At 37.5% G+C, this 24,175-nt stretch overlaps 1 protein-coding gene across 3 annotated transcripts in view; it reads left to right on the forward strand.

The window, feature by feature from the left end:
- LOC109235659 (autophagy-related protein 2) overlaps positions 6,483–24,175 on the forward strand; it is an 18,174-nt gene continuing 481 nt past the window's right edge. Inside the window, exons 1-14 of one of the 3 annotated variants that reach the window (XM_019401851.1) lie at positions 6,484–6,898; positions 8,691–9,742; positions 10,663–10,811; positions 11,304–11,479; positions 11,582–14,806; positions 14,899–15,011; positions 18,302–18,506; positions 18,810–18,923; positions 20,403–20,510; positions 20,601–20,733; positions 22,413–22,615; positions 22,924–23,120; positions 23,703–23,853; positions 24,023–24,080. In XM_019401851.1, coding sequence (XP_019257396.1) covers positions 6,695–6,898; positions 8,691–9,742; positions 10,663–10,811; positions 11,304–11,479; positions 11,582–14,806; positions 14,899–15,011; positions 18,302–18,506; positions 18,810–18,923; positions 20,403–20,510; positions 20,601–20,733; positions 22,413–22,615; positions 22,924–23,120; positions 23,703–23,775 — 5,952 coding nt within the window. In that variant the 5' untranslated portion in view covers positions 6,484–6,694 and the 3' untranslated portion in view covers positions 23,776–23,853; positions 24,023–24,080. Of the gene's footprint in view, positions 6,899–8,690; positions 9,743–10,662; positions 10,812–11,303; positions 11,480–11,581; positions 14,807–14,898; positions 15,012–18,301; positions 18,507–18,809; positions 18,924–20,402; positions 20,511–20,600; positions 20,734–22,412; positions 22,616–22,923; positions 23,121–23,702; positions 23,854–24,022; positions 24,081–24,175 lie in introns of all 3 variants that reach the window. The other 2 variants (XM_019401852.1, XM_019401853.1) reach the window with 2 other exon arrangements.

Genomic DNA, 24,175 nt, shown 5'->3' on the forward strand with positions numbered 1-24,175 from the left:
TTTACTTTCATTCTCCTTGAAGCGGCTTACACTTCACACTCACATAGGTGATTCATAAACGTGTAATCCTAAAGACACACTATCTGGTCATATCCTGCCAGACTTAGCAAATCATTAAAAAGCTTTAAGCTTTATTGACTCATCAAAAAGCCTTAATGCTTTACCTCGGTTTTTGAACATTGTCTTCATCACTAGAATGTGTTGAGTTATTTGACAATGTTGAACCGTCATTCATAACTTTGTTTGATCTCTTTGAACCTAGCTCTTGGGATCTCCAGTCTGCTAGGTAGAGTTACCGTCATGATGACTTGTCCTAGGCCTTTAACCACATTCCCTTTGATGATCTTTCAACTGCCTCTATAGATAGGCCTTTTGTAAGTGGATCCGACACGTTATCTCTTGACTTTACGTAGCCAATTGTGATAACACCACTAGAGAATAGTTGTCTAACGGTATTGTGTCTCCGTCGAATATGACGAGATTTTTCGCTATACATAACGCTTCCTGCCCTACCTATTGCCGCTTGACTATCACAATATATACAAATAGGTGCCAAAGGTTTGGGCCAAAATGGAATATCTTCCAAGAAATTCCGGAGCCATTCAACTTCTTCACCGGCCTTATCTAAAGCTATGAATTCAGATTCCATTGTAGAACGGGCAATGCATGTTTGTTTGGATGATTTCCAAGACACTACTCCACCCCCAATTGTGAAAACATATCCACTCTTGGATTTAACTTCAGATGATCCGGTGATCCAATTCGCATCACTATATCCCTCGATCACGGAAGGATATTTTTTATAATGCAAAGCATAATTTTGGGTATGTTTCAGATACCCCAAACCCCGATTCATTGACATCAAATGTATTTGATTGGGATTACTTGTAAACCGACTCAGTTTGCTAATAACACATGCTATATCTGGTCGCGTACAATTCATGATATACATCAAACTTCCCAATACTCTTGCATAGTCCAGTTGTGAGTCACTTTCACCTTCATTCTTTTGAAGTGCATAACTCACGTCAATTGGGGTCTTGGCAATTTTGAAATCCAAATACTTGAACTTGTCAAGTACCTTTTCAATGTAGTGAGACTATGATAATGCTAGACCTTGTGGAGTCTTGTGAATTCTGATTCCTAAGATCACATCAGCAACTCCCAAGTCTTTCATGTCGAATTTGCTAGCCAACATGCGCTTTGTAGCATTTATATCTGCCATACTCTTGCTTATTATGAACATGTCATCAACATATAAACAAACAATGACTTCATGACCTGGAGTATTTTTAATGTAAACACATTTGTCACACTCGTTGATTTTAAATCCATTTGCCAACATTGTTTGGTCAAATTTTGCATGCCATTGTTGGGGTGCTTGTTTAAGTCCATAAAGCGACTTAACAAGTTTGCACACTTTTTTTTCTTTGCCAGGAACCACAAAACCCTCAGGTTGTTCCATGTAAATCTCGTCCTCCAATTCTCCATTTAGGAAAGCTGTTTTAACATCCATTTATGGATTTCAAGACCATACACGGCCGCTAGTGCCACTGACACCCTAATAGATGTTATCCTTGTTACTGGCGAGTAAGTGTCAAAGTAATCAAGGCCTTCCTTTTGTCTATAGCATTTGACAACAAGTCTTGCCTTATATTTGTCAATAGTGCCATCAGCTTTAATTTTTCGTTTAAAGATCCATTTCGAACCTAAAGGCTTATTTTCTGGAGGAAGATCAACCAATTCCCATGTATGGTTATCCAAAATTGATTGAATCTCGCTATTGACTGCCTCTTTCCAAAATGTTGAATCAGAAGACGACATAGCTGCTTTAAAAGTTTGAGGATCATTTTCAAGCAAGAATGTCACAAAATCTGGTCCAAAGGAAGTAGATGTTCTTGACGTTTGCTACGCCTTGGATCTTCTATACTTTGAATATTTTCCTTTGGTTCTTCCTGAGGTCGTTTAGGTCTTTCACTTAACGACTCGCATTCAGTTTTATACGGATAGATGCTTTCAAAGAATTCAGCATTATCTGATTCCATTACCGTATAAACATGAATCTCGGGATTATCGAATTTATGAGCCAAAAACCGACATGCTTTACTGTTTGTAGCATATCCAGTGAAAACGCAATCTACTATTTTTTTTTCTTTCCGATTTGAACCCTTTTAGGTAAATGAACTTGTACCTTTTATAGACACCCCCACACTTTGGAATATTTCAAGTTGAGTTTTCTTCCTTTCCCTTTTCATATGGAATAGATTGCATTTTATTGTGGGGTACTCTGTTGAGTATTCGATTAGCTGTAAGGATAGCTTCCCCCCACAAACTCTGCGGTAATCCGGGACTTATTAATAAAGAATTCATCATTTCCTTTAATGTCCGATTTTTCCTTTCCGCAATTCCGTTGGATTGAGGTGTGTAAGGTGCAGTAGTTTGATGGATAATTCCATATTCCGAACATATTTCTGCAAACGGAGATTCATATTCTCCACCTCTATCACTTCTAATCATTTTGATCTTTTTATTCAATTGATTCTCTACTTCATTCTTGTATTGCTTAAATGCTTCAATTGCTTCATCCTTACTATTAAGCAAATAAACATAACAATATCTAGTGCAATCGTCAATAAAAGTAATAAAATACTCTTTTCCACCTCGAGATGGTGTCGACTTCATATCGCAAATGTCAGTATGAATTAAGTCTAAAGGATTTGAATTCCTTTCAACAGACTTATAAGGATGTTTTACAAACTTACATTCAACACATATTTGACATTTCTATTTATTACTCGAATTTATGCAATACTTCTAAATTAATTAACTTCCGCAAGGTTTTAAAATTGACATGTCCTAAACGAATATGCCATAAATAATCTGACTCCAATAAATAAGAAGAAGATGAAATATTATTCATACTGTCAACAACCATTTCATTGAGTTTGAAAAGGCCCTCCGTGAGGTAGCCTTTTCCAACATACATTTCGTTATTGCTTACAAAAACTTTATCAGAAACAAATGCACATTTGAATCTATTATTTACAAGTAAAGAAGTAGAAACTAAATTCTTCCTAATAGTCGGAACATGAAGAACGTTGTTGAGCGTTAACACCCTGCAGGAAGTCATCTTCAGGAATATATTCCCATAACGTTCAATCTTGGCTGTTGCATTATTTCCCATGGAGATTTCTTCTTCGGAACCAGCAGTAAAGTAAGTCGCAAATGCTTCATTGACAGCACAAACATGTCGAGTGGCTCCAGAGTCAATCCACCACTCCTTCGGGTTTCCAACTAGGTTGCATTCCGAAAGCATTGCACAGAGATCATCAATGTCATCATTCTTCTCCACTATGTTGGCTTGTCCCTTCTTATTATCCTTTTTCGGGATATGACAATCAGGGCTTTTGTGACCAACTTTTCCACAATTGTAGCAGCTGTCTTGAATTTCTTTTTGTTCTGCTCCTTAGTTTGTCCAGAATACCTCTTCCTCTTCTTACTTTTTGGAGTAGTCTCCTCAACGATATTAGCTCCTATGATCGTTGAATTTCCACGAGACTTCTTCTCGGCTGTTTTGTTGTCTTCCTCGATCTTTAGACGTATCACAAGATCTTTCAACTTCATTTCTTTGCGCTTGTGCTTAAGATAGTTCTTGAAATCTCTCCAGGAAGGAGGCAATTTTTCAATCATAGCAGCCACTTGAAATGCTTCATTCACGACCATACCTTCAGCAATAAGGTCGTGAAAAATAAGTTGAAGCTTACAGTTTTGCTGTCTATCATTTCATAGTCTAGAAAAACTTGGCAACCACGAACATCTTCAAGCATGCATCTTCTGTCTTGTACTTCTTCTCAAGTGCGTCCCATAATTCTTTCGAAGTATTCATTGCACTGTACACATTGTACAAGTCATCCTCTAAAGCACTTAAGATATAACCTTTGCAAAAAAAATCTGCCTGCTTCCACGCCTCAACAACCATGAACTTTTCATTGTCTGGCATGTCCGCAGCAGGCACTGGAGGCTCTTCACTAGTGAATTTCTGCATACCAAGTGTGGTAAGCCAGAAGAACACCCTTTGCTGCCATACTTTGAAGTTGGCTCCAGAAAATTTCCCCGGTTTCTCGGCCGGAGGAACAGTAGTGCGGCTTGACGAGGCTATCGTCGTTGCACCAACAGTCGCAGAAGATTTCCATTATCAATTGCCATTTCTCACTGTCAACAACAGAAGAGTTCAATTAATGGCAAAACCAGAGCAGTAAATAATACTGTAATCAATAAACTGTACGTAATAAAAATCGAAGTTTTTATATACTGTTTTACAGAAAAACGATGAAGTTTTTATGTTATTCAAATCGTTTTCTGAATTTCAATACTCTGATGAAGTTTTTATCTCTTCAAATCAGAATAGTAAAATTCAGACAGAATATAGAATATAATAATAATTTTTTTAAGATTGTTATATATCTATATTGCTGTAAATAAATAAAAACAATAATCTTTCTGAAAACAGAAACAAAAAGTTAGTAGAAATAAATTCTGAAAACAGTATTTGAACTTCAAAATAAATTTCGAAAACGGTATAGGAACAAATCGAGCCCACGAACACATAGTGTGTCCTTAAGGAAATTATTCCACTCAAGTACCTGAGGTTCTGGAATATATCCTCCCAGGATATAACAATTTAACTCACCGGAGTGTTGGTACAAAAAACGTCGATGAACAGCGAACCACTCGAAGGCTGTAAAACACACTGGAATTTTTGTGCAGAAGAAGAAGAAGATTATCAGAAAATTTCGTAAGTAAATATTTTGGGATTTGAAGGAATATTTATAGCCAACCTTTCAGAACAGCCATGGCTGTTAGAACAGGTTTGACACTGTTTCAGAACAGCCATAGCTGTTGGAAATATTGCGGGAAAATTAAAACGGATTTAAAATAATCCGGAAAAGGAAATGGGCCGAACCGGACCGGGTCGCGGGTCATGGGTTATTCCGGATTGAATTTTCGTTAATTAATTGATTAAATATTTGAAAAGAATTTTGTCGAAAAAGATTAATCAATCAATCTTTGACCGAAGCCGAAGCCGAAGCCGAGCGACGACTGTGCGAGGCTTGCCTTCTTCTTAACTCTTTAAGAGCTAAAAAATGAGTTTCTCTATATATATACACAAAGATTTTCTTTCATTCTACCAATGAGGGACAAAGTGCATTAGTGAAATAAACTCATTCAAAATTTCACTTCTCTAAATTTCTTTTCCTACCATTTTCCATTCACACCTCTTTTGTTATTAATAAATAATAACAAAACCCAACAGATATTCCTTGTGCGTATTCTTTTCATTTGTTTAGATTGTTCATAAAATATCGTGTCAACTTTCAAAAAAATAATGTGTAAAAGTATTAATATGAATTGTTTATGTGAGTTCAATTTAAGGAGCAAAGTGAAGCTTTATACAAAATTAGTATAGTTTATAATAAGGTGAATATAATAAGGTGAATTGATTTAGCGTGATAATTTTTTCATTCAATTTTTTAAAGAGATTAATTTTCCGGTATCAAGCAAACATGAAGATTCTTTTTCTTTATTGGTTCAAGGCGAGTATCCTTTTCGTAGTCTTTAGTATATATAAAGAATAGATAATGTGAGGATATTTATACTGTGAATTAGTTTAAAAATAAATTATCTATAAAGAGAAAATAATTAAGGAGCTTATTGATAAATTTCAAAAATAAAATTTTCAAGGAATGGAATGAAAGTTTATTTTAAATTTTTTTGATAATATAGGAGGTAGGGAAAGGGAAAGTAGGAAAAGGGATTACAAGGTGGGAAATCGAACACTCACCTAAATAAAATAAAAATTTAATTTAAGAGTATAGCTCATATCCAAATATCAATTAGGGAAGGAGGCAACGTGCACCAGCTCCGACAGAAAAAGAAGATTACAAACAAATTATTCTATGACTATATAATTTTTTCCTTTTATTTTAGAAAATTTGTTATTAGGTTCATTGTAAAAAAATGATAATTAAAATTTCGTTAAAAAATGACTAATGTACCTTAACAAGATATTTCACAAGTTTGATGATTAATATTTTTTTAAGCTTTACTAGTACTGATTATAAAGAAAATTCCAATTAGCACAAAAGTTTAATATGAATCACGAGATAAACGAGAGCTTGAGAAAAAATCCCGACCCATTAACAAAGATTGATTTTAAAATATTTTCCAACGAGGGACCGACTTAACTCGTCACAGTTTTCCAAGTTATATTATACATATATGAATAGAATAAAGCAATTATTTGCCTACTTGCGTGAGGAATGAAATTTACACAAATCTTCAAGGCAAAGGTCAAGGTACCTAATCATAGACAGTAGGTACAAACACCCTTAGCATGTCCTAATAATCGCAGATACTCGTTAGAGTTGGATTAGGATTATATTATTTCACCGTTAACAAGAAAACAACAAAATAACCCAAATTAAAATATTTGAAGGGCAAAATCACACGAAATTATAGCCTAAACACGACTCTCCAAGTTGTCCTTCATATCCCTTTCTTTTGACTGCTCTTTTTAATTCTCTAAACCCCAAATTTGATCCCAATTTGATTCTTAGACTTGGATGGAGTCAGATTCTGTTAAATTGGAAATCCTAAGAATTTTCTGGTTCTGAAGTGAAATTGAAGTGCAAAAATGTTTCCGTGGAATTTCGCGAGGTCTGCGGAGACTTTGTTCTCGCGATGGGCGATCAAGAGGGTTTGCAAGTTCCTTTTGAAGAAGAAATTGGGGAAATTCATACTAGGCGATATCGATCTCAATCAGCTCGATGTTCAGCTCAGTGCTGGTACTATTCAGCTCTCTGATCTAGCTCTCAATGTTGATTATCTCAATCAAAAGGTACGCGTTTTTTTTTTTTTTTTTGCAAATTCCAGAGGATATGAATTTGAATTTGATACTAGAAGTAGTACAATTTTAATGATTTTCTTTTATTTTGATCTCTATTTATAGGATAAAGTTTAATTCTTTCTGTAGTTTTGTGAGTTATGTTCATTGAGTTGTAGGTTCATATAATCCTTTTAACTTTGGAGCTATGTTGTTAGTTTATCTAGTTGTCAGGATTTTAATCTGGAAGGCTGGTAATTCTGGTGCGGTAATGCTTTTTAGAAGTAGAATTTATTTTCCTCATTGTTGGATGAGCTACATTTGAACTTTAACTTCCATGGCCAACTATGCTAAATCCAGAGTTAGTTGTGATCAGCTATATGAATTCTCTAGGTCTATTCCACTCTATTTAAGTCCATTTTATTCCGAACTAAATAATTTGCTTTTAAGGCAAATCAAGTTAATCAATAGCTAAAGCTTCTCTAATCTACAGTTATTCTACAAGGATATACAAGTTTTTATCAGGGAAAAAAAAAGAGAAAGGAGAAGACTCCTCACTGACACCAAACTTAACGTAAGTGTAACAACAAGAAGTAGCCCTTAACCCACACTAGTTGTGTTAGCCTATATGGATTCCTTTGGACATTTATCCACCAAAGAAAAAGTTGGAAGAAAAAGGAAGTTTTTTTGTTGTTGATAAATTGGCTAAACACACTCGTATATAAGAAGTATCAAAAAGTGGAAAACCTTACAAAAATATTATGTTTCTACGAACGACACAATCTTTATACAAATAGGAACCTTGTGGATGCACCGATAAAAAAGGAAGAGATAAGAGGCTATTCCTCAAGTGTACAGAATCCTCCTCTATTCCATCAAAGAGCACTCTCCTATTTCTCTCTCTCTCTCCGTACGGTCCACATAGAGGAGCAACATCCCATCCTCTACATCTTCTCTTCCGTCTTCTAAAGAACCAGCTAAACATTGCTTCTTTAACCGTGTTTGGCATCACCAGCTGGAGTCCAAACCAAAAAAAAAAAAGAGGAGGAAAATTTACAGGGCAGACAAAATACTTTATTTCCGCTGTCTGTTTTTGCTTCAATGTTTATGTGGTGTCACTTAACCTTTCAAAAAATATATATATTTAGGTGCTGCCACTAAAATTTCTTCTAATGGTTACTCCTGCCCGGCGAGCCTTGTTGAAGTCTAGGTAATAGGATTTGAAATCATCCCTGGAACTCAATATCTTTGTCTTGCATTCTGGAAAGGCAGGGTAATAGTTTCGATCTCCACATTTTAGGTCCACATTTTCCTTTTAACTTTAGCTTTCTCCTCTTTCGAGGGTTATCACATTTTGGTTGGTGAATTATTTGAGAATAGAAGTGTGTTTTAATTGAAAAATTAAGTTATGGTATCCTTTAGGGTGGAAAGCCGGATTCTTTGGCTGCCAGAGAAGGTTTCAAGCTTTTTAAGTGTTTCTTACATGAAAGTTACTTCCTAGCCTCTTTCAGCAGAGCTAGCTGATTTTAAGGTGCTTCATAGGAGATCATGACCTGCATATATGTTAGAGCTGATCAATTTGGAATTCCTGCTTTTCACCTGTTTTCTAGGGATTGTATTGCCTGTTGGGCCTATTCTCCCTGAAACCTCTTTTTTGCTTACTAGTCAGGTACCAAAGCATCAATTATATTCAACCATGGTATTTTTGAATTTCCTTTCTGCCTATCTACAACCCACTGCATCTTCTTCTTCATTATCCAAAGAGATGCTTGATTTTAGCTGATTATGACAGTGTTGCATCTTTCAGTTTGGTTCCACAGCAGCCGTGTATGTGCAAGAAGGGTCAATTGGCTCTCTGCTTGTGACAATGCCTTGGAAAGGGGATGGTTGTCGGATAGAGGTGGATGAACTTGAGCTTGTGCTTGCTCCTGATGCAAACTTTTCTCAAAGTACACTCGGAAATTGTCTTTCAACCGAATCTTCGGTCAACCAAAATTTGGGAAACCGTAATGATGATAACGTAGACGAGGCTGGTGCTAAAACAAATGCTTTTGATGTTCATGAAGGAGTCAAGACCATTGCTAAGATGGTTAAGTGGTTGCTCACTAGCTTTCATGTAGAAGTTAGAAAATTGATCATAGCATTTGATCCCTGTTTAGGTGAGGAGAAAAGGACAGGGCTTTGCAAAACATTAGTATTAAGAGTAACTGAAGTGGAATGTGGTACATGTATCTCAGAAGGGGCTTCTTTGGATTGTGAAGCAGTGGATGATAACTTTCTGGGGTTGACTCAAATGACAAATTTTATCAAATTTAGTGGAGCAGTTCTTGAATTCCTTCAAATTGATGAGATTGTTGATAAGAAACCGAATCCATGCACTTCAGGAACAATTACAGCTGAGTGGTCAAGCTGTTCACCAAATGTCACAACCCCAATAATAACTGGGGAAAGAGGCGGACTTGCTGGGAACTTAAAATTGACTATACCTTGGAGAAATGGGTCCCTAGATATTTGCAAAGTGGAGGCAGATGCTTCTATTGATCCTCTGGTAATCAAACTTCAACCGAGTAGCATCAGATGCTTAATATATTTGTGGGGAATTTTTAAAGATATGGGGGAGAAGAAGGATACAGAATTTTCCCCCTGTGATTCAGTAGTGACTTGTGATTCAACAAGGGCAGATACTTCTATGCTCAATATGGACGAGGTGCTTCCAGGTTCTAAAGCATTTTCTGCTGAACATGCATTCAACAGTGAACCAGTGAGGGAAGCCTTGCTGTCCGAGTCGTGTCTTATATCGGATTGGGTGAGTAGAAGCCGAAAAATCAACAATGAAGAGGAACCAGATTTTGGGGAAAGGTTGATACCCTTTTGCATTTTACTGATCATGCAGTAGCACCTTTAAATTATGATAATTTTAGAGGGACTTCATGAGTGTTTATATGTGTTTTAATCTTTTACAAAGAAATGCAGACTCTTGGACATGCTGCTAAGTTTCATTTTTTTTTTTTTTTGATAAAGTAATCATTTTATTAATGAATTATATAAAAACACCTGTATAAAAGAAGTGTAGCAAAAAGGTAGAAAACCTTAAAAAAATATATGGTTATCAATGGACGACATTCAATCTTCAATACATATAGGTATCTGTTAAATATTAGTTGCTTTTGTAACAACACGTGTCTTGGGGGAAACAAAAAAAAAATTCTGCCTTTTGTTGCTTTAACCCCTTGCAATGTCTTGTAGGAATTGTATCTACCCTTATAATGTCGTTTTTTCTGGGTATTTGGCCTTGAATAGTTTAGTCTTTCAAAATTTTGAAGTCTTTCCAGCTTTACCACTATAGTAGTTGTTGAAGACATAATTAAGTAATTAAAAGTGTGCTCTCTCTAGCGAATTGAACTTTAGATGAGATGGTCACACAATTCAATCAGAGAGCCCGGGGCACGTGCTTGGTCCAAGAAAAAGAGTCAGATCCGTACGTGAGGAAGCATCTTGACGATATAATTCAGTAATTAAAAGTGCACTCTCTCCAATAGCTCAAGCTCTTAGATGTGATGGTCACACAATTCAATACTAGCTCTTTACAATGATCATTATGATTTTAAATTGCATGTGGAAGTTCTATGTATTGCTTTTTGTGTCGACACTGAATTTTCAACTTCCTATACTGATAGCATGACATAAAATTGTCAATGGAAGCAGGATCTACTTGTGCTGACACATCCTTATGTTCTTATGGTTGTATCTGCTTATGTTCTTATGGTTGTATCTTGCAGTGTGCACCAGTTTTTTGAATGTTTTGATGATCTAAGAAACTCGCAGTCAGCTTTAGGAAGCAGTGGGATGTGGAATTGGACTTGTTCTGTTTTTAGTGCAATAACAGCTGCCTCTAACCTTGCTTCTGGGTCATTGCTTATTCCTTCTGGTATGTTCTTTGGCCCCCACATGCACAAACACACACCACATATATTATCCTAATTTCTTCCTGGCAGAAGATGTGCTGATTTGCCTTGTGATTTGTTATTTCTGTTGCAAAAATGATTCATATAAACCATTGGCATTTAGAACAGAGTGTTCTAGACATAGCAAAAGTAAGTGCACACAAGGCTAATCCATGCCTAGTGAAGAAAATATACAGGCTTGAGTACAGGGAGGAGCTCAAAAGCAAATTCTTTTTTTATCTTTTAAGATGATTAAACTGAGCTGATACTCAATTTAGTTTGTATTTCCGATTTATTTTTAATCTTTTCTGTTTCCCTGATTGGGTGGATTATACAGCTCAATATATTTTATTTAAAAGTATGAAGATTGAGATTGTTCAGAGTTTAGTTGGGGGACTTCAGTAATGGCGTCTTAGCATTTTAGGTCAGCCCTTTTGTCAAAGAACTGATTTAATTTCTTTTGACATTCACTGCAGATCAGCAGCATCTTGAAACCAATCTTAGGGCAACAGTTGCTAAAGTATCTCTTCTTTTCTCTTTTATCGATGAGGAAGAGAGACATTGCTGCAGCGTGGATGCAGATAAAGGGGATGCTGGTTTTTGTGTTCATTATGTAAGTGCAAATTTTCAAGATTTGCTTCTACTGTTGCAGGTAATGTTCCATTTCTTTGTTGTTGATTTTACTTCATAATATTTAAAATTCTTTGAATTTAGAACTCCTCTATTAACTTTAAAACCCATTAAGGCTTAATAGGTACGGCGTCAGGAAATGAATTTTGAAGCAACAGTTCAGCATATGCAACTTACTGATCACTTCTCAAGAAAGGACGATACAGTTGATTTCAAATTGCGTATCTATAATGACATTAAAGTAATTCAAGATGCAGTTCAAACTGCCCTTCCACCTCTTGATTGGTCCACCAATACTGTTGATCTGGATAATCAGAATGCATCTGCTGCTCCTAATCCATTAGGGATGAATTTTACAGATGGGTTCACTCATCCAAGGAACAAAATAAGTATGTTTGCTGACGACGTAGTGCAGGTAGAATTGCTTAAGACTTTTGGTGCTTGCCTCTGCCAAGCCACAAAAAGTTCTTCAGGAAACTCATTTGTTGGGCCAACATCTTTTTCATTGAAGTTGCCACCATTTATTTTCTGGGTAAACTTTGATTTGTTAAGTGAGACCTCAGAACTTTTCAAGAAAATTATGGATCCTATTGAAATGACTGGCACTCTGGCCCGTGAGCATAGGCATATGGATTCATCCAAAGGGATTGGAAGGACTAGGCCTTGCTCTGGCACTAGAAGAATTTCAGAACAGGAAAGTTTCAGGGGCACTGTATCTCTTCCAACTGCCAGGATTATATTGTCTTTCCCCTGTGGAAATGATGATGGTTTTAAGAGCTATTACTCTTGGCAACAGTTTATTTCTCTTGATGTATCTTCACCATCAATTCCTGGGGAGAAAGCAAGTCATGCAACTAAAAAGAGTGCTGCTACTAGTTCTAAGAGTCGGAATTCTGTGGCTACATTGTGCTCTTTGTACTTGAATTTTGGAAAGCTTGATGTCAACTTAATTACATCATTGTCCGGAGAGAATGCCGAAATTACCTCTGGAAGTGCTTCAAAGTATAGACTTTTAGCACAGAAAATAATGACCACATCAAATGGAAGAGGGCCTTCTGTTGTTACCTTTTCTTGGCAGGACAGTGCCAGGACTAGTCCTTGGATAATGAAGAGAGCCAAGCAGCTTGCTTGTTCAGACAATGCACGGTGCTTAGAGAAGTTCAGAAGAAAAGGATATGAATTTTCCTCTGTAACCGCTGTTAAGGGTTCGGAGGACTTCAACGGTAATGTTCGAGAAGAAATGATTATAAGCTCTGGGTTCTGCATTCATGCACATTTATCTCCTGTTACAATTGCTCTAAGCAAATCAGAATTTGTGAAGTTAAATGATCTTCTGAGTCAAGTGATTGATAGGTTATCGGGACTGGACCTTGTTCCTCTTGATACTGAAGAAGTGAGTTCTAGCTCTCAATCATCAGTTCTTGTTGAATGTGATTCTATAACCATATTAAGTAATGCGGAAGTCGTGGAGAATAATAATAAGGGTTCGCTTCAGAATGAAATTACTGGTTCTTGGCATAGCTTTAGACTGGAACTTCTGAATTTTGGTCTATTATCTGTTTTAGATATTGGAGGAACGAATGGTGCTAGCTTCCTCTGGGTGACGCATGGTGAGGGAAACTTGTGGGGTTCAATTACAGGAGTTCCAGGTGAAGAGTTTCTCCTCATCTCCATCAGTGACTCTTCCAGCAGCCGTGGTGATGGAGAAGGTTCAAATGTATTATCTGCTAAGTTGTCGGGTTCAGATATTATCCACTTCCACGATCCACGGAGCAGTTCCATGTCCATCACCATCAGATGTGGCACTATTGTTGCAGTTGGGGGCCGCTTGGATTGGTTTGACACAATTTTCTCCCTTTTTGCTGCACCCTCTCCTGAAACTAAACAAGAATGTGATAGTAATGTGCAGAAAGAGGATTGTGAAACTAGTGTCCCTTTTGAATCTTCTTTTATCCTTAGCTTGATAGACATTGCCTTGAGTTATGAGCCATACCTAAACAAATTGATGATCCACGGATGCGCTGATTCTCAGTCAAGTTCTCCCAATTGCGAGGAGGCAATAGCTGAGCAGTATGTAGCATGCCTGTTGGCTGCATCTTCCTTGAGGCTTTCCAGTACAACTGTTGCTGATTCTGCTATCAGCAGTTACAAAATTACTGTGCAGGATCTGGGTCTGCTTCTTTCTGCTATGCGTGCACCCAACTGTGCTGGCAGTGTCTACAGTGTAGAGCATCTTCGCAAGATTGGGTATGTCAAAGTTGCTCAACAGGCAGATGTTGAAGCTCTTTTGAGAATCAGTTCTGACAACGGGGGTCTTTGGGAAATTGGTTGTTCGGAATCACAGATTGTTCTGAACACTTGCCATGATACAGCTAGTGGATTGACGCGTTTAGCTGCTCAATTGCAACAGCTGTTTGCACCCGACTTGGAAGAATCCGTGGTTCACTTGCAGACAAGGTGGAATAATGTTCAGCAGGCACGTGAGGGCAAAGAATTCAGCACTTTTGACGTGGATTCTGTATCATCAACTTCTGATATGCAGGCTATGACTGGAGATGTAAGTAGTGAAGGTGGTAATATCAACTTGATGGATGAAATATGCGAAGACGCATTTCAACTGGACCACGGGGAGGATGGCCAAGCTGATTATCCTGAATCACCCATCGATCTGTCACCTAATAATAGTTTCATTGGCGAGACGTTTTACTACAGTAATGAAGACTCTCCAAGGTTCTTGAATAGCTCGCCTGTCACTGGCTCAGTTCCTGTAGTTGGACAAGAAACTAGTGAGACTTCATTATCACCCGAACAGCTACCTCAGTTAATTGAAGAATATTTCCTGTCTGACCTATGTCCTTTGTCTGAACTAACACTCACAGACCAATCGTCGAAGGATAATCTTAGATATACACCTAGTCCCATGAGGAGTGGTGATGATTTAAGGGAAAATACTGGATGGTATGGTGACAACTCTTTAAGAATTTTAGATAATCATGTTTCAGAAGTCAACAGAAAAGCTGGTTCACTGGAGTTGACCGAATCCGAGGCGTCTAGCATTCTCAGTGAACCTGATGAAAACAAAAATGTTAAGGGTCGCATAGTTCTTAATAACATGAATATCATCTGGAGATTGTATGCAGGATCTGACTGGCAAAATGTTCAGAATAATGCACAGCAATCAACAGGAACTTGTGGACGGGATACAACTGTTTGTTTAGAACTGACACTCTCTGGAGTGCGATTTCAGTATGACATCTTTCCTGATGGTGGAACTTGGGTATCTAGACAATCCATAACAGTTCATGATTTCTGTGTTAAAGACAACAGTAATGCTGCCCCTTGGAAACTGGTATAAAAAGTTTCTTCACGTATTTGGAGTTGCAAATAGTTTACCATCAATTATGCTGGATTTAAAATTCTTTTTTCTGTTTGATGATCAAGGTGCTGGGGTACTATCAATCAAAAGGCTGTCTAAGGAAGTCTTCTTCCAAAGCATTTAAGCTGGATCTTGAAGCTGTAAGACCTGATCCTGCTATCCCTCTTGAGGAGTACCGGTATATTCACTATTTCCCTTGAACTTTTCTCAATTTCGCACCGGTCTCTCTTTTTCGGGGAAACTTTGTCGTCTCCATAATTTGCTCGAATTATTCCAAGAGAACATGTCTTTGTAATACCTTTTATATGCATGCATAGTTTCATTTGGATGCGCTCAGAAGTCAAGTGCCTGAATAGTTGGTTATAAAAATGGTAACTAGAAAAATAGTTCGAAATTATGTGCTTTAGAACTGGAAGGAGAAAAGACAAACAAAGTCTACGCCATAAAGAAACATAAGGCTTCAGGCAAGATGACATTTACTCGTTTATTTCCACCCAGCAGTTAGAAAAGAAGTTTATGACTAGTCTTTTACTATTACGAATCCGTTTGACTTGGTTCTCTTTTGTTTAGTATACTTGCACAGAAGTTCACATATCTTTTCTGTCCTTCTATCAGTTCCTTGATGTATGTATCATTATATAGAGATGCTCATGACTTACAATTTGTCCATTTTGTGCTTAATCTGCTGTTTATCTGTCTGTTAGAGGGATACACAAATGCAGATTATTTGTCCTTAGAGGTGGAAAAATGGGTGACTATATGGTGAGTATAAGTGGGTTTGGGTGGTGGTAGGCTACTAAACCTGTTGAGGGTTTGGTAAAGCTTTCAACCTATCTATAACCTGTTATGAAATCAAGACCATGGAACCAAGACCTAATTGCAAATAACAAAAATAGAACTATTTGATCTATATATATTTTTGTGGAACTCCTATGTGTTTGTAGGTTAATGGCCGGCATAAAAATGATGATGATATATGTTAGTATAGAACACCCCCCCCCCCCCCCCCCACGCACACTCTCCCCATTCTTCTTCTGCCAAGGTTAGGAAAATAGAACACTAGAAAGAGGTGGTGCAATTATGAAATTTCCTTTGGTTAATCTAAAAAAAGAGGGAAAAAGGACTCTTAAAAGAGAGAATGACGAAGTTGAGCAAAATTAATATTACCGCTCTTGTTAGGATACCCTGCATTACAAACGAATGGCAACATGACTTGATATTACAAAATGATTATGACAATAATTTTAAGAATTTGTTATTGTTGTATACCACGATTATAACATGTGAACAATTTTAACCTTTCTTACTTATTTTTTTCGGCAATGTTTGTGTCCGAGTCAGTCTAGCACGTACTTCAACCATTTACCTATTATCTCCCATTACAGTAGGTACCAAGCACCAGGTAATTCTTGCCACAAAGGCTTGGACGGGGAAAGAAATTACCTAGTGTTTCTTTGTCTCTGTTGGTGCTTTAACCTTGGTATACCATGGTTTTTATTCCACTTCATTGACTACTAGATCACACTCTTAGGTCCTTTGTTACTTATCATTTTTTAAATAAAAATAGCGTGCAATCCAGCTGGCGCGCACTAGGTTTCATCGTAAACCTAATTGCTTATTTCCAATTACGTGAATCAACAATTCAAATTGCACTCAAAGGTAGGGCATTTTCCTCGAATATTCCACCGGATTATCATCAAATATGCATCTATGGCCCACACCCACCTTCTACCACCATTCATCAACTTCATATCCTAAGAAGCACCGGAAATTTATTTGGGAAATTGTTTCATTTGAGAAAACATTGCCTATGGAAGTTTTTGTGGGGAAACTCATTTTATGTTTCCACGGAATATACTGTGTCATACCAAATGGGACCATAACCTCGTTTAGTCTTTTTTCTATGTTTGCATTTGAGCAGGAACATATTTAGTTATCTAAAATAGTAAAATGCTAAAACAAATTAATTCTAAATCAGAAATTTAAAGGAAAAACAATATTTGTCTAAGTTGCTCGGACTCAGGTGCGGGTATCCGATACGGGGACGGATCTGAGTATCGGATTCGGCAAAATCTGAATTTTAAGATTCGGTGGTGCGGATCCGGATATGGATACGGGTGCGGAGATTCGGCTAATAAAAAATAGAGCTATAAAAATATTGTAAATTTTGAGAGATATTCTGTGAAAAATTTACGTGAATATTGTGGAATTCAATCTTTCATTCTCCAAGATGGACATTATTCTTTCATTCTCCTAAATCTGTTTTATTTTTGATTTTGAGAAATCAAAATCTCAATTTTTCTCCCAAATTTGTCGATGGACTCCGGTCAAAGTGTCCGAAGTCAGTTGACCGTATTCGGGACGTATCCCGCTCCCGTCCCCGTCTCGTATCGGGATGGGGACGGCACCAAAATCGAAGAGTCCGTGCAACTTAGTTTGTAACCTTCTTTTGGTGGAAAAGGGGCAATTCACAATAAACTTTGGCCATTATGTGTCCCCCATTTTCTATTAAACATCGAATTCACAAATGGAAAAAATCGATTGATTTTGTTAACACTATTTTTCCATCAAAAGGATTGAGCTTATTTGGGCACTCAATTGAGACCCCATTTAGAAATCTGTCCATATTCATACCTAACGATTTTCCACAAAGATGTATAACTTTTACCCAACCGAGGGTCTATCGGAAACAGCCTCTCTACCCTTCTAGGGTAAGGCTGTGTACGTCTTACCCTCCCTAGTTCCCACTGTGGGTTGCGGGAACTCACTGGGTTTATTGTTGTTGTTGTTGTTGTATGTATAACTTTTACCAATCTTTTCATCCTTTTCTGAAGGATTGTGGCACAAAATATGGGTACATAAAAAATTTACTCAATCGATGTTTTCATATACTTTATCTAAGATACTCTATCCATCTGGGGGGGGGGGGGGGTAGAGATGTCTTATACGTCATCCCTAATATGTGGAAGTATGGAAATACTTTGACTGTCTTTTAGTTTGAGCTTATTATTATATGTTGGAACAAGTTGACGCCCTTTTTAAGTCCCATGGCTGTCGCTAGTATATTTTATGAAAGAGCACATATAGGAAGGTAGGTTAATTGACTAGTCTTTCTGTCCCCCGTAATTCATGTCTCATCATTCATATGTTTGTTCAGTAAAAATCTGGGCTGTTGAATGCACATCATTAACTGTTCACACTGAATCCAGCCTCCAAAATTTTTGTGCGAGAAATTTTAGATAAAGGCACTTATGGTCTCTTTCATGCAATAACTGTGATAAGCAAACTGCACTGTGTTGTTCCCTTCCATCATGATCTTATCACTTCACATGCGGATTTCTCTTGCTTGCCGCGTACAGCTTTAGCATTTGTTGCTTTTCAACACAAAGCTCCTCATAGAATTCTCAACAAAGAATTCATCCAAAACCTGTAATGAAGTGATTGGACTTATGATGCTTTCATTTTCAGGTTACGCATCGCTCTCCTCCCAATGCGTTTACATCTTCATCAAAACCAGTTAGATTTTCTCATCAGCTTCTTTGGAGGAACACAGTCAGCTGTTACACCATCCCAAAGTACTTCACAGAGTCTGAGTAAGTCGGACATAGTAGCAAGGAGAACCGAAGTTGGGGGTGATGCAGTCATCGAAGAGGCATTGCTTCCTTATTTTCAGGTGAGAAATTGGAGGTTCCTTTTGCCAAATTTAACATATAGTTGCCTCCTTTCAAGTAAACTTTAAAAGCTTGTAGTTGGATAAATTTATTTATCTTTGTGAAAAGGTAAGCTAAAAGAAAAAGAAAAACTGTTTCGTCTTGCCTAAAAATGCTTGCAGACTGTTGCCTGCAATTTGAATCCTTTCATCTGTGGATATACCAGCTCTAGTCTGAGAGTGGTGTTGCTGGTTGCTTGATCAGTTTGCTACTGTTATGTGCGTTTTGTGATAGCTGAAGCTGATTTTACTGGATTTTGGTTGCAGAAATTTGATATCTGGCCGGTTCATCTTCGGGTTGACTATAGCCCTTGCCATGTTGATTTAGCAGCATTAAGGGGTGGCAAGTATGTTGAACTTGTTAATCTTGTACCTTGGAAGGTATTTCACTTCCTTCTCCCTCATGATTTTCCTATATAGATTTAATTTGGTAATAGTGCTCTAGTGTTGGTTTTAGATAGCTGGTTAGAGTTTTCTTTCTCTTCTTATTGTTTTGTTGTGTAATGCATATTGAGATTATTCAGATGGAGTTGAATTAGTTTATGAGTTGTCATAAGGCTGCATTAATTTTCACGATAAATGGTAAACTCTAGCTGATCCGACTTTGATAAAATGACATCTGATTGCCAGGTATTTAGTGTTAAAATTCATCACCTTTCCTTGAAATCTCATTTACCTAAAATGAAAGTTGGGAAGAACATTAGACATGCTTCAGAGTTGTTTTTCCCTGGTGTAGTCATATAGTATCTGTCTCCTAATGATGTGGTACTCTCTAAGGACTCTTCAGATCAGTTTTGTCAAAGGCGCGCTTAAAGCGCGCTTAAGCCCTAAAGCGAGGTTCAAAACATGTTGAGCGCTTTGCCTCGCTTTGCGGGCGCTTCAGTGCCCCATCAAGGCTCTCGGGCATATTTTTCCTTGCCAATGAGTGTAATCCTGAAAATGCAACAATGCAACACTGGATAATTGATATTTCACTTTATCGTTATTTTTTCTTCAATTTTTTTGTCCATATATTTGTTATTCATGCTTATAATTGTTGGTCTTGGACTACATATACATATTTTTGCTTTTTCTCCAGTTGCGCTTTTTTTCATTAAAGCCCACACTTTATTTGCGCTTTGCGCTTAAAGCCCCAACGGGCCTTAGAGCTTTTTTGCGCTTTTCGCCTTTGATAACACTGGTTCAGATGCATGCAAACTTGGTAAAGTTAGATTTTTCCTGGTTTCTTACATCATTTTGTTTGATAATCATTCAAGTTCCTGTCTTTCTATTGGAGATACCAGCAATCACTCTTGGCATCGTGGTTTTTTAGAACGGCTGTACCTTTTTTACCATGATAAATTCAATTGTTCTGTTGAGAGGTATTAGAGAATGTTAATATTACGCAAGAAAAGTTCCTCTATTTCATTTTTCTTTCAGTAGATAGTTGTAATTGTAGAGAACCATATGGACCACTTACATGACCTCAAATTTTGTTCTTGGGGCAACAACATTCATTTATTGGCTTTAACGCTTGCTTTGAGAGAGAACACTCTCTCTCTCTCTCTCTCTCTCTCTCTCTCTAGATTGAAACATTGGAAGTAGAAACTATAAGGTAAGGTTATGAAGTTTTAACTCAAAAAAGGCAAGTTTTATAGGAATATGATAAAGAAAGAGGATCAAGTACACCAAATAATTGTCCAGGATAATATAATTTAGGACCTTAAGGTGCTTGGCTAGGCCTCCTTGATTTGGCATTAGTTCAATGAATGTGTATGGACATAGCCAGTGGTATATTTAGTTGTACTTGACGTACATGAGGTGAAATATTTTTACGTACAAGTTTATAATATTGTGTGCCCCAATACCTTCCTGATGCAGGGGGTTGACCTGCATCTCAAGCATGTTCAAGCTCTAGGTGTCTATGGCTGGAGTGGAGTATGTGAAATAATAATAGGAGAATGGTTGGAAGATATTTCCCAAAATCAGGTTTGTATATTTGTTAGAGTAGTGATAATTTGAGGCTTGCATGTGAAACTTTGAAGTGGGTTCTGATCTTAATTCTTGTGTTTCCCTTAGATTCATAAACTATTGAAAGGCCTTCCTCCTATTCGATCACTGGTAGCTGTTGGTTCCAGTGCAGCAAAGTTGGTATCTCTACCTGTGAAGAGTTACAAGAAGGATCAAAAATTGTTGAAAGGAATGCAAAGAGGTAATACTAAAGAAATCTATCTCTTACATCTCTGGAGGATACATGTAGTGGAAGAAATAGAAGTCTGTACACTATGTTTAATGAGTCTTGAACTGATTAGGTTCTTCCTGAATGTGGAGTGTTTGTTTATAGGAACTCAAGTTCTGCACTTTTTGCACTGATAAAATATTTGCTTTATTGCACTGTTATATTGTTATTGCGGGTTTACTCAGACAAGGAGCTGAAGCTATACATGTAACAACAGAATATGTGTATATGTTGTGTTGGTGTGTGTGTGTGTGTCTGGTTTGTGTGTGTGTATATACTTGTCTTGTTTAGTATTTGGTGACAAATAGTAGTACCTCTTCAGTGATTTCTGTTATCTATTAAAAGAGTGGGATTGATACTTTGGACTCTTTTTTTGCTCAAATCATGGGACAACTCTGCCACAGGACACAAATGCTTTTTTTTTTCAGGGAACATTTTTTTTTTGAGAATGGTAACAAATTTTATAAATGAGTAAAATATTTACAAGAGATTGTGTGAGCCACAATCAGACCCCAAGAGATCTGAGACTGCCTAGCCTGTTCTGTTCGATTACATTTCTTCTAGCAAATCTGATAAAGAATGTACATCCTCCCTATAGCTCTCTTTGCACCAAAAATGAAATAACAAAAAACAATTAGGCATAATTTTCTGGTAAGAGCTAGGCCTATCTTCAAAAACTCTGGCATTCCTTTCCTTCCATATGACCCACCAGATGCAAGCAGGAACTACTTTCCACCATTTCTTCTGTTTAATATTTGCCCCTCCATTGTTCCAGCTACTGAGAAGAGATGCAGTGTTATTGGGCATTGTCCAGGAGATTCCAGCCAAATTAAGATAGAAATGCCAAAGTTGAGTAGTGACTGGACAGTGTATAAAGAGATGGGTAACTGACTCCCCATCTTTGCCACATAGACTACACCTAGCATGTAGCTGAATTCCTCTCCTAATAAGATTATCCTGAGTTAGAACAGCTTCCCTTGCTACTAACCATGTGAGGCATAAGACTTTTGTGGGCGCCCTGACCCTCCAAATTTGTTTCCATGGCCATCCTTGAGTAGGATTAGGAGTATTGTTGATGAAATGATAAGCAGATTTCACTGAAAAGGATCCTGATTTGTGACCCTTCCACATTAAAGCATCTTCCTCTTCTGTGAGACCTTGGAAAGCTTCTAAGGTCTCCCAGAAATCTGCCACACTTTGCAACTCCCAGTCATTTAAGTTCCTTCTGAAAACAAAGTTCCACCCATATGTGGATTTTGCTTCTGCTACTGAAATTCTTGGATTCACAGCAATGTTATATAAGTCTGGAAATTGATCTTTCAGAGGAGTGTGCCCAAGCCATGTGTCACACCAGAAGAGAACTCTTCTTGCATTTCCAACCTTGATACTAGAATGATCAGCAATGGACCTTGATACTAGAATGATCAGCAATGGACCTCCATTGTCCCCTAATTGTTTTCCATACACCAACTCCATGTGGGGATGATACTGGTTTGGTGCACCAAGGTCCTCCATGGCCATACTTCTCTTGTATCACCCTTCTCCATAAAGCTGTTTCCTCCAAATTATACCTCCATAACCATTTTGCAAGGAAACTGTGTGCCAAGAGAGATACTGCTTATAGATCTCAAAATGGCTTCAATGTTTTGCAGGTACAATAGCATTCCTTAGAAGTATTTCACTTGAAGCAATTGGGCTTGGTGTGCATTTGGCTGCTGGTGCTCATGAAATCCTTCTGCAAGCTGAATATATTCTTACAAGTGTTCCACCATCAGTACCATGGCCTGTGCAAAGTGGAGGAAACACTAGCGTGAGATTTAATCAACCTAGAGATGCCCGACAAGGGATCCAACAGGTGATAATCCCTTTTTTGAGATATTCTTTCATTTTACTTTTTGGCTGGTTAGTCGAAGGTTTTGAATTTTAGTCCCAAATTGCATCTATTCAAACTATTTTGGAAGGCCAAATGCATAGGCAGACACCCAAAGTTGGCATAAACGGTCAGATAGATACCTTAACTATCCTTGTGTCTGGATAAACATTTCTCGTTGTCGCAAGTGTGCCTCGTGCATAACCTGGTCCAGCAGACCTTACTCATGAGTTACAATCTTGGCAGTCTTATGAAAGTATAACTGAAGTACTGATCCCTGATAATCTTGGCAGGCTTATGAAAGTATGAGTGATGGCTTCAGTAAGTCTGCTTCTGCTTTAATACGCGCTCCCATGAAACGATATCAGCGTGGTGCTGGAATGGGGTCTGCTTTAGCAACTGCTGTCCAAGCAGCTCCAGCGGCAGCCATTGCCCCTGCTTCTGCCACAGCACGAGCTGTTCATTGTGCTCTTCTAGGTGTAAGGAACAGGTTGGCACTCTCCTATAGTTTTTCATTTCACCAGGCCCGTGAAATGATTTGACTTCCACAATTCAATAAGATTGGGGATATCAAAAGAAAGGGAGTCTCACTAATTCTTTTATTGTGGATATGAATATGTAATTCGCCTCCGAAGATTAATGACGAAAGGTGTCCCTCTTTTGTATCAATTTATGCTTTAGGACAATTGCTTTTTATTTTTTAGCCAGGTTGAACTACAAAACTATCATATAATATTAGCATTTTTTTTTCTCTTTTAGTATTTTACTTTAATTTTTATGTGGTTGTGTTTTGGCTCAATAAGAATTTGACTAAGTGAAGATTCTTGCTTCCATAAGAAGTATTGCTTATAAGATTCTTGCCTAGGTTTAAAGTCTAGGGTAGAAGTTCTAATAGTCATTTTGATTTTCTTGATCAATTTGTAAACAGTCCTTGTAATTTGCTTCTATTTTTAGTGATGACCTGTTATTGATTATTGAATATTATTACTCCATTTTGAGATTTTATCTTGATCCCAACATTTGAAGATGAGTTCTTCAATATGTGGAGTTTTAACTCAATAGTACCATGCAGCCTCAATCCGGAGCGTAAGAAAGAGTCTTTGGAGAAATATTTGGGGACTTCTCCACCTCAGCAGTATATGTAGGTGGGTATGCAGCTTCACTCTTAGTTGTCTTTGGAGATATATTTTGGGACTTCTCCACCTCAGCAGTACATGTAGTGGGTATGCAGCTTCACTCCTTAGTTATATCTGTTAGTGCATTTCCAGCATGCTTACATTTTCTATTTATACAACTATCTTTCGGAGTATAACTAATGGAGACATAGGAAGCTTTTACTTCCTGAATGAAATGGGTTAGAAGCAGTAACAAATTTTATTCTTGTTTTCATAGGGAAGTTTCATCATCGGGAGCTCCAACAAAATTGCAAGTCAGCTTTAGTTTTGTATAGGTGAGTTCAGAGGTTATTAATACGTTGCAACATGGGACGGGTAAAAGTGACTTAGTTCCTTCTTCTGAGCAAAAACTATTTTACAACAACCCCCC

This window comes from Nicotiana attenuata, chromosome 12 (assembly GCF_001879085.1).
Source record: "Nicotiana attenuata strain UT chromosome 12, NIATTr2, whole genome shotgun sequence".
Taxonomy (NCBI): Eukaryota; Viridiplantae; Streptophyta; class Magnoliopsida; order Solanales; family Solanaceae; genus Nicotiana; species Nicotiana attenuata.